Source organism: Phoca vitulina, unplaced genomic scaffold, assembly GCF_004348235.1.
Source record: "Phoca vitulina isolate PV1807 unplaced genomic scaffold, GSC_HSeal_1.0 scaffold21, whole genome shotgun sequence".
Classification (NCBI taxonomy): Eukaryota; Metazoa; Chordata; class Mammalia; order Carnivora; family Phocidae; genus Phoca; species Phoca vitulina.
Window position 1 is genome coordinate 10,371,292 of NW_022589724.1, and position 14,969 is coordinate 10,386,260.

General features: G+C 47.4%; 1 protein-coding gene across 4 annotated transcripts in view; it reads right to left on the bottom strand.

The window, feature by feature from the left end:
• The window catches only part of EPB41L4B (erythrocyte membrane protein band 4.1 like 4B), a 128,004-nt gene continuing 113,035 nt past the window's right edge, over positions 1-14,969 (bottom strand). For 3 of the 4 annotated variants that reach the window (XM_032419088.1, XM_032419090.1, XM_032419089.1), the window contains exons 23-26: positions 11,340-11,456; positions 8,882-8,950; positions 5,596-5,741; positions 1-4,106 (exon numbers count right to left, since the gene is read on the bottom strand). In XM_032419088.1, coding sequence (XP_032274979.1) covers positions 4,037-4,106; positions 5,596-5,741; positions 8,882-8,950; positions 11,340-11,456 — 402 coding nt within the window. In that variant the 3' untranslated portion in view covers positions 1-4,036. The remainder of the gene's footprint in view (positions 4,107-5,595; positions 5,742-8,881; positions 8,951-11,339; positions 11,457-14,969) is intronic. The other variant, XM_032419091.1, reaches the window with a different exon arrangement.

A 14,969-nucleotide genomic window follows, 5' to 3' on the forward strand; every position in this document is an offset into this window, starting at 1 on the left:
TATTCCCCTCTGTTACATCCCAGGTTTTGCAGAGACCCTCTGCTCCCCAGTGATGTGAATTCACTGAGCAGCCAATCAATAGTGTGGTTTTCTCCATAGTGCACATTTTCTGGGGAAGCACTTTCCCTGAACATTCAGAGACTGCTGGCTGAACAAGAGCCGGCTATTCAAACAAGAACTTGGAGATGCACCTGAGTTTAATTTCATTTTCATTTTTTAAAGAAAGACAGCACTTTTACTTTCTCTTCTCATCAAAACCATTTCTCTAAGATAACTTTTTTTCTGTTATAAAAACTCCCCCAAATCAGTGCTATATTACAGCATCTAACCAGTAACAGACTTACCCATTCTTCTGACTGCCTGGTATATGTGATTTCTTTCTTTCTTTTTTTTTACTTTTGGTTGCCATATGACCCCGCTATATTCCAATCTGTTATATACCCAAGAGAGTTGAAAACATATGTTCATACAGAAACTTGTACATGAATATTTATATTATTCATAATAGCCAAAAAGTGAAAGCAACCCACATGTCTATCAACTGATGAACAGATAAACAAAATGTGATATAGCCATACATTGGTGTGTATTATTCACCCATTAAAGCAATGAAGTACTGATACATGCTACAACATGGAGGAGCCTTGAAAACATTGTGGTAAGTGAAAGAAGCCAGTCACCAAGGACCACATATTGTATGATTCCATTTATAAAATGTCCAGAATAGGCAAATCCATAGACAGAAATCCATAGACAGAAAGTAAATCAGTGGTTGCTAGGAGGTAGGAAGAGGGGAGAAGTTGTAGTGACTGTAGATGAGGAGTTTCTTTTTGTAACGATGGAGATGTTCTGGAATTAGAGAGTGGTGATGTTTGCATACCATTGGGAACATACAAAAAAAAAAAAAAAAAAAACCCGCCAAACTGCACACTTTAAAATGGTTGAAATGGTGAATTTCAAGTTTTGAAAAAAACTGAGGTGGTGAAAGAAAGATAAAGATCTCAGAATATTCCTGTGATATTTTGGGAATACAAAATTTGGGGTGCATTCAGATGGGATCTTCTGAATGCTTTAGGACCTAGTTTTTAAATTCTTCAAACATAAGGATCTTCTCTGCAGTCTGCGATCCACAAACTGTGAATTGCAGGACTCCCAGGCCCCCTGTAATACCCCCCTCATGCCCACCAGGAGTCTGTGGTCCACAGTTCGGAGCCCTTGTTCTGGCAAGATTATGTCAATAAGCAGACCCCCCCGACTCTCCCCCAGACATAAGGTATGTGTTGTGTGACCGTATGGTGCTGTTGTTCTGTGTTAAGTATATAAAAAAGGTAAACCAATTCTATCAATTTATTTTTGTCCCTATGAATCCACCCAACACGATGTCATCTCCTCAGCTCACCATGTCGGGCACCCGTCATACATTTAAGTAGGCAAATAACCAGGACAACTGCTGAAACAATGGAATCCTCTTGATTTTACTGGTTAGAGCTGAGCTGCCAAAGGTACTGGGTTTTCATATACAGTAACAGCCAACTTGTTGGGATCAGACTTCCAGCGACATCGACTTCTGAACATCTCTGAACCCAGGGGGATGTGGGGAAAAAAGCAGGAGGCTCAGAGCCTCCTGAAAACAGCGTACCAAAAGCCCATGCACCCCTCCTCAGAAGCAAAGCACACCTGACACATAGGTCATACTTGGTTCCCTGGCTTCTCCAAGAAAACTTCCTTCTGCCCCGGAGGTTTCCATCAGAGAGCAGGAAGTGAAGAGCAGAAGACTCAGAAAGCAGGTTAGGAGGAGGGTGCTGGATTGGCAAGAGGTTACAACCCCAGACACAGATAGCTCCCCCATCTTGTACAGGAACACATTTTGGATTGTGTGCACAAGATAAAGAACAGGTAAAGCTATTTTAAAAGTATAGCCAGGGGCCATATAGTATAGGGGTAAAAAGTCCCAAACACCACAAATGCCCCAGATGGCTTCACTAATAGAGCAGGAAGCAGTAAAATTCATCAGTGAGAACAGCACAATAGTCTGTGAAAGGCAAAGCCAAGCCCTATGTATTTTGATAGCTCCTGATGACATCACCGCACCACACTAAGGTACAAAAGGGGCTGATGTTTATAATGATGACCATGACTCATCAAGAAAAGGTTAAATACTCTCCAGTACACTGTTTACTAAGGCAGGGAAGTGCGTAATGCATTTTAGAAAGATTTCCCTCAAAAAACTATTAAAATTTTAAAGATTCAGCACTTAAAGGGTTAATCCTCCGTTATCCGAATATTTACTTACATACCTCATTTTACAACGATGCTAGTAAATGAGGCATTACATTTTTTTTTATAATCATTAGTATCAAATTATTGGCACCATTCAGTTTTAAGGATAGGGACAGGAGAGCAAACTATACAATACAACATAAAAATACAGTTCTGATACAAATATACGAGATCAATTCCACTTAACAAGTGGTCATAAGAAATGGATGGACATTCTACGTACAAGGAAATACAGCTAGTAAATCATCACATGGAAAAGTGCTCAGCCTTGCTAGCAATTAATGAAATAAAACAACCTTTCAAGAACAACTATACACACCTATTAAACTAGCAAAAATAAATTAAAATGGCAAAACCCAATACTGGCAGAACTACTGGTAAGTAGAAATGCTTATACATTGCTGGTGGCATCATAAATTGTAGAGGGATTCAAGCATTCAGAGGGAATAGAGGAATTGAACTAATGACCTGTAAGGTCCTTCCAACCCAGAGACTGGATCTTTCTAGAAAGCAATCTGGCAATATGAAACAAGAGCTATAAAATATTTCATGCTCTTTGACCTTGTAATCCCTCTTTGGAGATATTCCCAAGGGAAGAATCCAAAGGAAGGAGAATTTTTTTTTTACAAAGACATTCATAGCAGCACTATTTATAAGAGTGAAAAATTGGATATAACTCAAATACCTAATAATAGGGAGAAGTGAGGTTAACCATGTTACATGGATATACAGACATTTAAATTGGTGAGAGCAGGATCTGTGTTGGAAAGGGAAGATATGTGTGAGGTGGAGAAGTACAACCAAAGAGTATGTACACACCGATCACAGCTATGAAAAAATGTGTGCATATTCATTGAGAGCTCGGGTAACAATTTAGAGGGCTAGTCTGTGCTGAGGCGGTGCCTTTATTCCTGCAAAGTTGTTTAAGTGCATAATAAAAATTTAAAAACACATTTCTTGAAACTATATAAAAAGAGAACAAAGTGTCATCTGGTCAAGGTTCTATCAACAGGACAAGAATTAATCAACTTTAGAAACAATTTTCCTTTATGGAACACCCAAATGAATCTTGATATTGAATCATTTTATCCTCGTAAGGATTTTTAGACAATTGAAGCTATAATTTCCTACTTCGGGTTCAGTGAAAAATTCTGTTTATCCCAAATAATATCATATCCAATGAATCCACAATTTAAATTGTATTTCAGATTTCGCTGAAGGACTTCAATCCTTTCTTGTGTTACTTCATCGATTCATGTCTGAATAAAAATGAGTGTTAAGGACTTTATAAGATCTGTATAATTACCAGTGTCAATGAAAAAACCAGCAGTAAAGAATTATTCTCTCATTAAAAATGACTCTTTAACAAACAGTCGAAGCTTGGTGCAAGTTTCAATCATACAAAATCATGGTTGAGACTGATAGCAAAGGATTCCGTGCCATATTAACCCCTGTGGTTATTAATATAGACACACAGGTAGTACTAAAAAGGGAATCCCATTTCCCCATCTTTCTTCTCCTAGGCTTCCCAAATCCCATCCCAACTATACTGAGTAGCAGAAAAACTCTAATACTCAGGAGACAGAAAATAACTTCTCCCATAAAAGTCAAGCCAGAAGTTGGCTTCAACCAACCACCGAGACCTGGGTGAACAGAGCACACATCTGTGTGTTGTGCCGGAGTGAGCACACAAAGCCCGAAGAAAGAAAACGGACAGAAGGCACCATGCCGTCCTCCAGGCAACAAGGGGAGAATTTCACAGTTCGGTCATCAACAGTCTTTTCATCATTTTCTCTCTCTCCAGTTCCTGCCGGAGCGTCTCTGCACTGAAGAAAAGTAGGTGACAAAATAATGAGATTCCACTAAAAAAATGACAAGAACGGTGTCATTCCCCCCGCCCCCCACCCCGGGTCTTCTTTCCTGACCTTGGTTCTCGACTTTCCCTTTCAGGCTCCTTAAGGATCCCCGACATTTGCTAGCATTACAATGACCTGAAATTGTCTGGCTGCCTACTGGGTCCCCCCACCAGACTGAGAGTTCCTCAGGGCACTGCTCCCCAGAGGACTGACCATATAGGTCATTCATCTCTGAAGCCCCAGAGCCAAGCATAGGGACTGGTACATAGCTGCATCTCAGTAAAGGTCTTCTGAATGAGCGGGAACATGTCCAGGGGTTAGATTTCTTTCAATCATGCTCTAAATTGGTTTCAAATGCACTTTCTCCCAGAGTCCTCTCTTCCCCATATTTTATTTTATTTTTTAAAAAGATTTTACTTATTTATTTGAGAGACAGAGCACAAGCGGGGACGGGGGGGTGGCAGAGGGAGAAGGAGAAGCAGACTCCCAGCTGAGCAGGGAGCCCGATGCAGGGTTCGATCCCAGGACCCTGAATCACGACCTGAGCCAAAGGCAGACGCTTAACCGCTTAACCAACTGAGCCACCCAGGTGCTCCTCCCCCATATTTTAATAAACAAACTGCATGAAATAAAATTGGCTGCTTTGAGGGGTTGCCTCTGACTTCTTGGCCCTCAGGCCCCATTGCCTAACTATGGGATCTCTCTCCATTGTTTATGTACATGCATGCATGCACACACACGTGAGTGCATGCACACACACACACACACACACACAAGAAGTATACATCTAAAGCACAATCCAAGTTTTTAAATAATCTCATACAGGGTAGAAATCTGTTTCTACTGTGACCAACAAGTAAAATCTGGCCCCAACCTCCAACCTCATGGGGCTCTTGCCCTGTCATTCATTCCACTCTGGCTACACTAGCCCTCTTACTCCTCCTTAACCATCCCCAGCATGCTCCATCTCCAAGGTCTTACCACTGGCTGTTCCTGAGTATACTCCTTCCCCAAATACCTGCAGCCTGTTCCCTCCCCACCTCAGGTCTCTGCTTACAAGCCACCTCAATGAGGCCATCCCAGCATGCCCTATACCCTTCTTGGTTTCATTTTGCTCCCTAGCTTGTCACCGTCTCTCTCTCTCTCTCTCCCCCTCGTTCTCTCTCCCTTCTCTCTCACACACACAAACACACACACATTTATTTAATGTCTGTCTCCTCTCCCCCAACACTAAATTGTAAACTCCATAAAGGTAGGATTTCTCTTTTATTTACTGTATATCCCTAGGGCCTAGAATACTCTCTAGGCTTTGTTAGACACTTGAATAAATATGTACAGAATAAATGAATGAAAGAATAAATAAGAGGCATACAGATGTCACAGACACAATGCAACTGGAGCCTGTGCCTGTTTTCCCTGTCACCACAGTCCCCTTCCTGTACCCGCTGACCTCACTCACCTGGCTGCCAGAGAAACAGGCTTCCGAGTGGTGTAGATGGTCTGCACTGTGGAGATGGTCTCTGTCAAAGGCCTCAGGGTCACTGCTGGAATCAGTGGGGAAGACTGGCCAGGACAGCATGGCAATTTACTGTCTCTAAAGTCCGCCTGGAGAGGAAACAGAAAAGAGGAAATCAATCTCAATTTGGGTTCCATTTTCACACTGTCAGGGACTCCCTAAGCCTTACCATACAGTTCCTGTTATTTTTTAATAATAGCTTAAATCAATTACCACTTATTAAATGATTTTATTTTGTGCCAGGCACTATGCTAAGCACTTTACATATATCACCTCTTGACAATCCTTAAGGTAGAAGTCATATTTCATCACATTCGACACCATCCATTATAAGAGCCACCATTTTTGCATGTGCCACAGAGAAAGAAAAATGTGGCTGTTTAAACTTTGTCACACCCGCTCATGTAATGAATGTTCTGATTTCAGAGATTTTTTTTTTTTAATTTTTTAAAAAGATTTTATTTATTTATTTGACAGAGAGAGAGAGAGTGAGCACAAGTAGGCGGAGTGGTAGGCAGAGGGAAAGAGAGAAGCAGGCTCCCCGCTGAGCAAGGAGCCTGATGTGGGGCTCGATCCCAGGACCCTGGGATCATGACCTGAGCCGGAGGCAGATGCTTAACGGACTGAGCCACCCAGGCACCCCTGATCTCAGAGATGGGAAAGGTGAAAAAAATGCATCTCTTAGAGCTGATTTTATGAAAAAGAAAAGTAGGGCTCAGAGAGGTTAAGTAATTTTGCCAAGGTCACACAGTAAGTGTTAAGAACCAGTATTTAGGACCAGGATTAGCTGACCCCATACTTGGCGTTTTTCACCACTATCTCAGTGCTTCCCAAAGTACGGTCCCCAGGTCCATATTATCTTGAAACTTGGTAAAATTACTGCCCTTGAGCCACTCTTGCCCAGTTCTTAAAAGTCCCAGTGTGGTTTCTGACATTGGCTTCCCGCTCCATCTTGGCCCCCAGCTTTTCAGGAAGGGCTTCCCTGGGTGTCTCATAGCACAGCCAAGCCTGGGCAGGAGGCCAGAGGGCCTGCCACGGACCAGCTGAGGGAAGTGGAACCAGAGCTCCCAGCTGGGGAGCCGTGCCCAGGGAAACTGCAGGGGCAGGATGAATGCAGGGGAGTAGCATTTAACAGCCTGGCCCAGCCCCTGTGTCTCTGCCTTCTGGGTCTCTTCCAAGGCAGGTGCTAGAAGCAGCTCATGACCTTAGAAATGCATTATTCTAGGAACCTGCTTTGCGCCTCTGCCTGGACTGCTGGACACCTTCCTACCTCTGTTCAACCTCTGAAAGCTGCACCAGCCGCTGCTCGCTCCCTCTCTGTCCGTGCGGCTAAAGCCGCCTCAGGTAGTGACCATCATCCAGCTCACAAGATTGCACTTTTGGTTACCCCTAGGCCCCCCACAGCCCACCTCACAGATCCTCCAGACTGGCCAGGAAGCCTCCGGAAGGAGCCTCGGGGATCACTCAGTTCTAGGAATTACAAACTCTGATCCCTAGGAGGAGGAGAGGGTGAGGGGAAAGAGAGAGGTGACCCCAGACTCCCCACTTCTGCTCCCTGCAGCCATTCAAACAGTGAGTTATGCAGAAGCCTTCATTGAAAGGAAAGACTTGCAGCTGAAAGAAGCCTGAACATCATCGAACTCGCCCATTTTGCAGATGAGGAAACTACAGCATTTAAATGTTTAATATTTAGACAATTTGCAGAGCTTCAATCGGCAGCCCGGTACACAAAGGGAGATGGGGACATGAAGCGAGTTGTCATGACTCCCTGCTCTCATTAATTACACCCCCTGCCTCTCTGGCCTTGAGAAACAACCACCATACTTGACATTTCTGGGACATTCTGTGGTTGGTCAAGTTCTGCCAACTTCTTGATCCCTTTTGATCCTTGCCTTAACCGGATACAAGGAGGATATTCATGTTACTATTTCCACTCAAATAAGAGGAGACTGGCGCCAGGACTGGAGAAGTGACTACCTAAGATCACACCATCATCAAGATATACATCCAACCCCAAAGAATTGGAGACAGGAACTCAAACAAATACATGTACACACATGTTCACGGTGGCATTTTTCACAACAGCCAAAAGGTAGAAACAACCCAAAGACCCACCAGTGAATGAACAGATCGACAAACTGGGGTACACATATGCAATGGAATATTATTCCACATAAAAAGAATGAAGTACTGATATATCCTACCACGTACATGAGCCTCAAAAACATGATACTCAGTGAAAGAAGACAGACAGGCACAAAAGGTCATATATTCTATGATTCCACTTATCTGAAATATTCACACTAGGGAAATCCACAGAGACAGAAGGCAGATTTGTGGGTGCCAGGGGCTGGGGGGGGAATAAGGAGTGACTGCTTCATGGGAACAAGGTTTCCTTTGTGGGTGATAAAAATGTTTTGGAACTAGAGATAGTAGTTGCATGACTAAATGTAGTGTCACTTTAGAATGATTCATTTTATCTCCCGTGATGCTCACCTCAATAAAATAGTCACGAAAAGATGCAGGCCCCAAACCCTAACTCCTTCCCAACCTCACAGAGTTCATATGATTAAAAAAAGCTGCCGAGGCACCAGCATGGCTCAGTCAGATGAGCGTCTGACTCTTGACGCCGACTTAGGTCATGATCTCGGGGTCCTGGGATCGCCGACTTAGGTCATGATCTCGGGGTCCTGGGATCGCCGACTTAGGTCATGATCTCGGGGTCCTGGGGTCGCCGACTTAGGTCATGATCGCGGGGTCCTGGGATTGCCGACTTAGGTCATGATCTCGGGGTCCTGGGATCGAGCTCTGTGTCGGGCACCAGGTTCAGGGGAGAGTCTGCTTGAGATTCTGCCTCTCCCCCCACCTCTAGTTCTCACTGTCTCTCAAAATAAATAGATCTTTTTAAAAAGATTTTCTTTCTTTATTTGAGAGAGAGAGAGAGAGAGCGCACACAAGCAGGTGTGGGAAGGAAGAGGGAGAGGGAGAAGCAGGCTCTCTGCTGAGCAGGGAGCCCAATGCAGGACTTGATCCCAGGACCCTGGGATCATGACCTGAGCGGAAGGCAGACACTTAACCAAATGAGCCACCCAGGAGCCCCTCAAAATAAATAAATCTTTAAAAAAAAAAAAAGAAGCTGCTGACATTGCCGTCTCTGGCATGCCACAGAAAAGCATGCCACATGGGAACAACATTTTAAAACACAGACCTGTTTTCTGAATCTACTTACGGTGAACTGTGGCCCTGAATTGAAAGCATCAGGAAATGGGGTCACTGGATCAACCGGGAATGTTTTTATCTTCAAAAAAGAGAAAGACAAGAGGGTTACTTTCAGATTAGAAAACGAAGGTTTGAGATCTTTGGCAGTGCACTTTTAAAACCGAACTGAAGGGTTCAGGGGAATAGGTGCAGAGCCCTCACTGTCTGTATAGGGAAACGTGCAGAAGGTCCCTGAGGCCTCTTGGCCAGTGCTCATACCTGTGCCAATCCTTGTGCCGTAGGGCCGGGACCCTGCAGGGATGACCGGCGGCAGTCCCGTGTTTGTAGGGCACCCCGTGCTTACCTGGCCCTGGAACTCCTTTCCCTGGAGGCTGTGTGGGCCTCCTAGGCATGCTGGGCCCTATGCATGGCCTGATCCACACAAGGCCATGATCAGGGTGTGTAATGAGGCAGGCCAGAGCTGCCTGGGTGACCACTGCTGGGGGGCATGGACTAGAGGCTGCTGACAGCCCACATCCTGGGACACAGTCTATGACGGTGGACAGAGTACCAGGAGGCTCGCACTAATTCGGCCAGAAAGCGTTTCCTGTCTATTCCCTTTTGTTGGACTCCCTGTAAGTCGTGGGACACGGGGGCAAACCTTGGGCAAGCCCCTGTAAGCATGTGAGAATCCTGCCACCGTGGCCTTGGGGATACAAGGCACTGTGATCAGAAGTGTCCCATGCCGCGGGTGGCTGCAGTACAGGGCCGGTCTGAAGCAGGGGGGGTGAATGGCCTGATCAGATCTGGGGGGGGGGGAGCGCGAAAGGAGCCTCTGCTTGCATTCCTTTCTCTTTGGTCATTTTGTCTTTGGCCCCCGGAGGCCTTGGGGAATGTGGAGTACGCTTATGTCTTTATACCAGCCTGGAGGACTGCCAGCAGGCCCAGGGGCCTAAGGACTCTGGTACTGGCTTTGGCTGCCCCCCCCCCCCCCCACCCAGGGCACGGAAACTGCCCGCCCGGGGAATGCACGCTCTGCCACCAGAGGGCGGCAGCCTGGACACGGAGGCCACCGCTGCCTGGGCCGCGGCTCCTGTCTCTCCCAGGGGCTTGTCTGTGGACCCTGGGGTAGTTATTTGATGCTCTTGAGTCACTCCCATGGGGGTTAAGGTAGGGGTGAGCAAGAGCACATCAGAACAGACCCAGATCCGCTGAGGCTTTTCTGAATGGGTGGAGTAGTTCTCAACCAACCTGAGAATGACCGTGTCTCTGCAATGTGCACGGAGATGCCCAGTCCACGCCTGCTCCCCTTCCCCAAACTCTCTTTGGCCCCTTTAAACATCTCAGAATTCCCAGAATGGGCCCCCAACTGCCTTAAGACTCAGGTGCCAGCTCAGATCGCTGAGTGCTGGGAGCAGTGCCGGCCACAGAGTGAGAGGACCCAGGGGAAGCCCACGGTGCCTTCTCCTCCCATGGCCTGGTGGTTCAGCGTGTGGGCCGACACCAAGAGCAACGTGAAAAGTCACATTCAGGTAAGACTCTCAGACCATCGTGAAGTAAAAGGGAAAAGAGGTTTATTATTGCTATTAAAGAAATGTGAACATTGGCAGCTTCCACGAATGATCCTGTAGCTTCTCTAGATAAGACAAAAATCTCTCCCAACAGTTACACTCTGCTGCTCGGCTGTGACAAAGCACATTCACTCTTTCGCTGTGCTGTCCCCTGGTATAACCACTTTAGAGAGGGAGCAAGGCGAAAGTCACAATATTGAACCCAGCAGGGTCTAGCCTAAGAAAGTAAAATACCTGTCACCAAAGCTATCTGTGTCCCCTCGAACAGTGACACACTGGGAACCAAGCCTGGGTCCTGCCGGAAGAACGTGTTAGGTAAATGGGAGACCACGCACTGGATGGGGGGTAAACAGTCATATGCAATGCGGTCACAAGAACAAGAGAGAAACAATCCAACACTAAGTGAAAAGGGAAAAACAGGAGACGATATGGATACTATGATTTCACTTCGTAAAATTATGAATGAATACAAATAAGTATTAGAAGGAAACACGCAAAAATGAAAAAACATTGTGCTAGGTTGGGATTATGGGTGATTCTTTTCAGGCTGTTGTGTAACACACATCCTGTTATCTTGAAACATAGCAGGAAAAGACAAGGGAAAACAGTTGTTATTTTCAATAGAAATGCAACTAAGATTTTTTTTTTTTTTTTACTTTCTGGGAAAAGCATCTATGCTCATCAAAGCTTTAGGAAAACAAACTCCTCCTGGTTCCTGAGACCTAGAGACACAGGGCAGGACAGCAGACTGTGTCCTCATTTGGCCAAACTATGTATCCATCCTGGAGTCAGAGCACCTGTCAAGCCAGGCCCTTCCAGAAGGTCTAGTGCTCCTGCGCACCAGCGGGGTGACCGCCTGGTGGCTCCTGCCCGCCTCACCTCTCCTGGCCAGGCCCCTCTCCCTGCCAGGGTACCTACCAGCCTCGTTTTGATTGGAGGATGCATGCAAACTCCAGTGGTCTCTTCCTTCATGGGGGGAGAGAGTGGAGGAGAACAGCGAGAGTGGGCACAGTGGGGGGCGCTGGCGGGCTCTGCCTGCTCACGAGGAGAGGAGAGAAGGGGAGGAGGCAGAGGAGAGAGGGGGAGGAGGCAGAGGAGAGAAGGGAGGGGAGGAGAGAAAGATAGAACAGTGCAAGAAGGATCTGTCACCTCCAGACTGCTCTGGAGCCAGCCTCACCCGAGCCTGCTTCTAGCCTCTGGGCAGCTGGCTTCTAGGCCCCCCTTCCCCCTCCTCTCCCCACCTTCTCTCCTCCTCTCTGGCTCTCATCTGTCTTCTTCACTATCTGAGCAGAACAACCCGTGGAAACCCCATTCCCGGGGTTGGCAGGCAGGGGCCATCTCCTGGGCCGACTGCGCGGGCCTGGTAGCAGCTTCCTGAAGCCTTGCCCAGGCCACGCCAGAAAGAGAGCCGTGATGAATGAGTGACGCCGGCCATGGGGGCGATATGAGGAGTGGCCACACCCTTGAGCGTGCTGGCCTTCCACGCCTGGTGGCCTCCTGCACTCTGCTAAATAAGGGTCCCCCCCATCAGGGTGTATCGGTCAGCTGATGTCTAACAGAGTGCTCCAGGAAAAGACATATCTCAGCAAGGAGGAACACGGACTTTCAGATTTAATCTGCCAGGGCTTTTTGTTATCTGTGTTCAGAAAACATACTGGCTCTGCCCCCCGCCCCCCCGCCCCCCAACCCCCTGGCCCAGGCCATGACACCTCGGGTCGCCCCCGAGGTACCCTATTGCTTTAGCTGGAAGATATCAAGCATTGTGAGAAAATGCCATATCGTTCAGGGTATTGGGTTCCCCACCGCAGCCCTAAAGAGTGCCATGCACCAGCAGAGGTCTGGCAGCTTGTACTGGTGAGGATGAGGATGGTGAAGAGAGAAGGCCCTGAGACTAGGAGAGGGGGCCACTGACAGGGTTAGTATGGGTTGCCAGGAGGGACCATTCACTCCAGACGGTAAATACACGCATCTTTTTTAGTTCGGGAGAGCTTCCTTAAGTAGTTGGTAACATCCTGCCATAATGAAGGAAGTACAGCCTCTGGGGAAGTTTTTACAACTCGATCAAGAACATTGCAGGCGCTTTTTCTGTCTCCAAATTGATCTGATGCCGACCTCTTTACAATTGTGCGGTCCTGGACCGTTTCCAAAGGGCTTTTACAACCAGAACCTCCAAGAGTCGTGGCGACCGCCTTGCTTTCCTACTCTGATTTGGAGATGCTGAAAAATGGCCTCTGCAAAGTCTAAATCCGTGGTTCCTCATGTCGATTGGTTCTGCATCCATTCCTCAGAAACAGGTGAGTCCGTATTAACCACCTACTGAGACTCCCTCCACTGCTCTCTCCTGTCCTCAGGGTGAATCCTACCCTCCACGAGATGGCATTCGAGACCTGACTGAAGTGGGCTCCAGCCTGTCTCACCCCCGCCCCTCACTTCTCAACACCGCCCCAGCCAGAACCCAGGGACCCCAGGCCATGCGGCCTTAGCCTCTGCAGATAAGCAGGCACTCCTGTGTGCTTTTTGAAGAAAATAAAAGCTGGCGTGAATGACCGACAAACACGGACATACTGCCTAGATGCCAAAATGTGTTACCAGCTACTTGTGTCTTAGTTGAAGGTTAAGATGAATGACTTAAGGCTTTGCCTAGCATTGGACTTTTATGGTAAAAAAATGTTGATCCATCCCACAAGCATGTATGACCCTTCTAAATATGCATCTGTTAGTAAATGCACAGGAAACAAGGTAACACGTGTAATAGGATACTATTCTGAAATATCATTTCATTTTTTTCTCCGGGCATTTCCTCTCCTCCTTGGCTTTTTTTCACATTCAGGCAGCTAGGTTCTTCTAAGCTACTTGGCTTTTGAGGTTTAAAAATCTGACTCCTTGGGGAACAGAAAGATTTTTGGCATAGACAAACGAAGATGGAAATGTGAAAGGCTTCTTCATCATCCAGACAAGAAAAGAGGTTACCAGTTTGTGGGCTGGAGAGAAAAGTCAGAGGGAAAGTGAGGAGGGGGTAGACATTAGGAAGTACTGAGCAGAGGGGCCCGTGGCCCTCCTCCCCGGCTGAGGCTAAGGCACAGGGATTAAAGAGCAGAAAGGGGCTAGTGTCCTTCTGCTCAGGTAGAGCTGGGGAGGTGGCAGGCCCCAGGGCAGAAAGAATGGCTGGGTGGTATGTCCAACAGATTGGGATTCTCATCCCAGCGGGACAGTGACTTCCACCCACCCGAAAGGGGCATGAGGGAGGCAGGCAGTGCCCCAGAGGCATCCGCAAACAGATGACATCACCAACTAAAGACACTTCCCTCCATTTTCCTGTGCCCTGGAGAAGATGAACGAATCCCCAGGAAGATGGAAGAGGCACCCTGATTTCACTTGGGATCAAGCTTCAGCCCTCCTGATAGAATGAGGTTCAAAAATAAAAACTAAGTTATTGAGATAGATGGAAAACCAGTTCTTCTGACACCCAAGCCAGGGCCTGTTTTTGCCCCGCACGACCTGAGTCTGGCCAGGCCAGCCTCCTCCCTGGCACATGAACTCTAGACTAACAGTCCCTGGCCCAGAACAGACCTGGGTCCTAAGTGCCTCTGCTCTGCAGCCGGGTGAGCGGTTCATGCAGTACGGGGATCGGGGATCGGATCGGGGAGGGACCAGCCCCAAAGAGAAAGCCTCAAGAACACAGAAGGCCTAGGTGTTTGCAGTGTGTGTCACCTGGGGAGGGAAGCCGGCACGACAGACCTGGAGCGCGGGACTTGATTGATGGGTCAACGTCCCCTCCTTCCACTCTGTTAACACCAACACCCCGTGCACAACCCAGACTCACCTTCCAAAAGAGGATACCAAAGGGACAGTGGGTGCTGTGGTCACTGGCTTGCCTTCTCCCCTCCCCACGCTTACGCCCCACCTCTTCCCTGGCCAGAAACTCCAGTCTGATTGGCAGGTCTGTGTTGCGGATTCTGGCCCCGGGCAAGCCACAAGCTGTGCAGGTTGTAGGGCTTCTATTGCTAAACTGAGCTACATAATAAAAGAGTTGGGGATGGGAGAAGAAAAGATATGGACAGAGGGGGAAAAAAGGTTGCAAGAGCGACACTGGAAAGAATGTTTTTTGGAGAGTTTGAGGATGAAAATCCTTGGAGTCGTGCAGGGTGCAAGAGAATTAAGAAGGAAGCAACATGGGATTTGAGAAGTGTTACCAGGGAGGTGATAATTTAATCTTGAATGCTTTTTGAGAGATGCCAGTTAAAGACGGAGACATTATTCTTCTCTGTTGTTTGGACTATGCTGCTTTGAAAACCGCTCTACACAGAGACTGGATCATCAGGGTTGGAGTCACAAGGGTTATACTAACGCTGATAATGCCTTGGTGGATCATCTGTTGAATCAAGGCAAGAGAATCTGGTCCCAACCCTCTCTGCTGTCCTTCTAGCTCTGGCCCAAGGGACCAGGGTGGTGCCGTGGCTTTAGGAATCTCATCCAGCCCCAGACCCTAAATCCAATCTCTCCTCCACTGTCCTCTGGGGCAGAGACACCACACCCCCACCCTCTCCC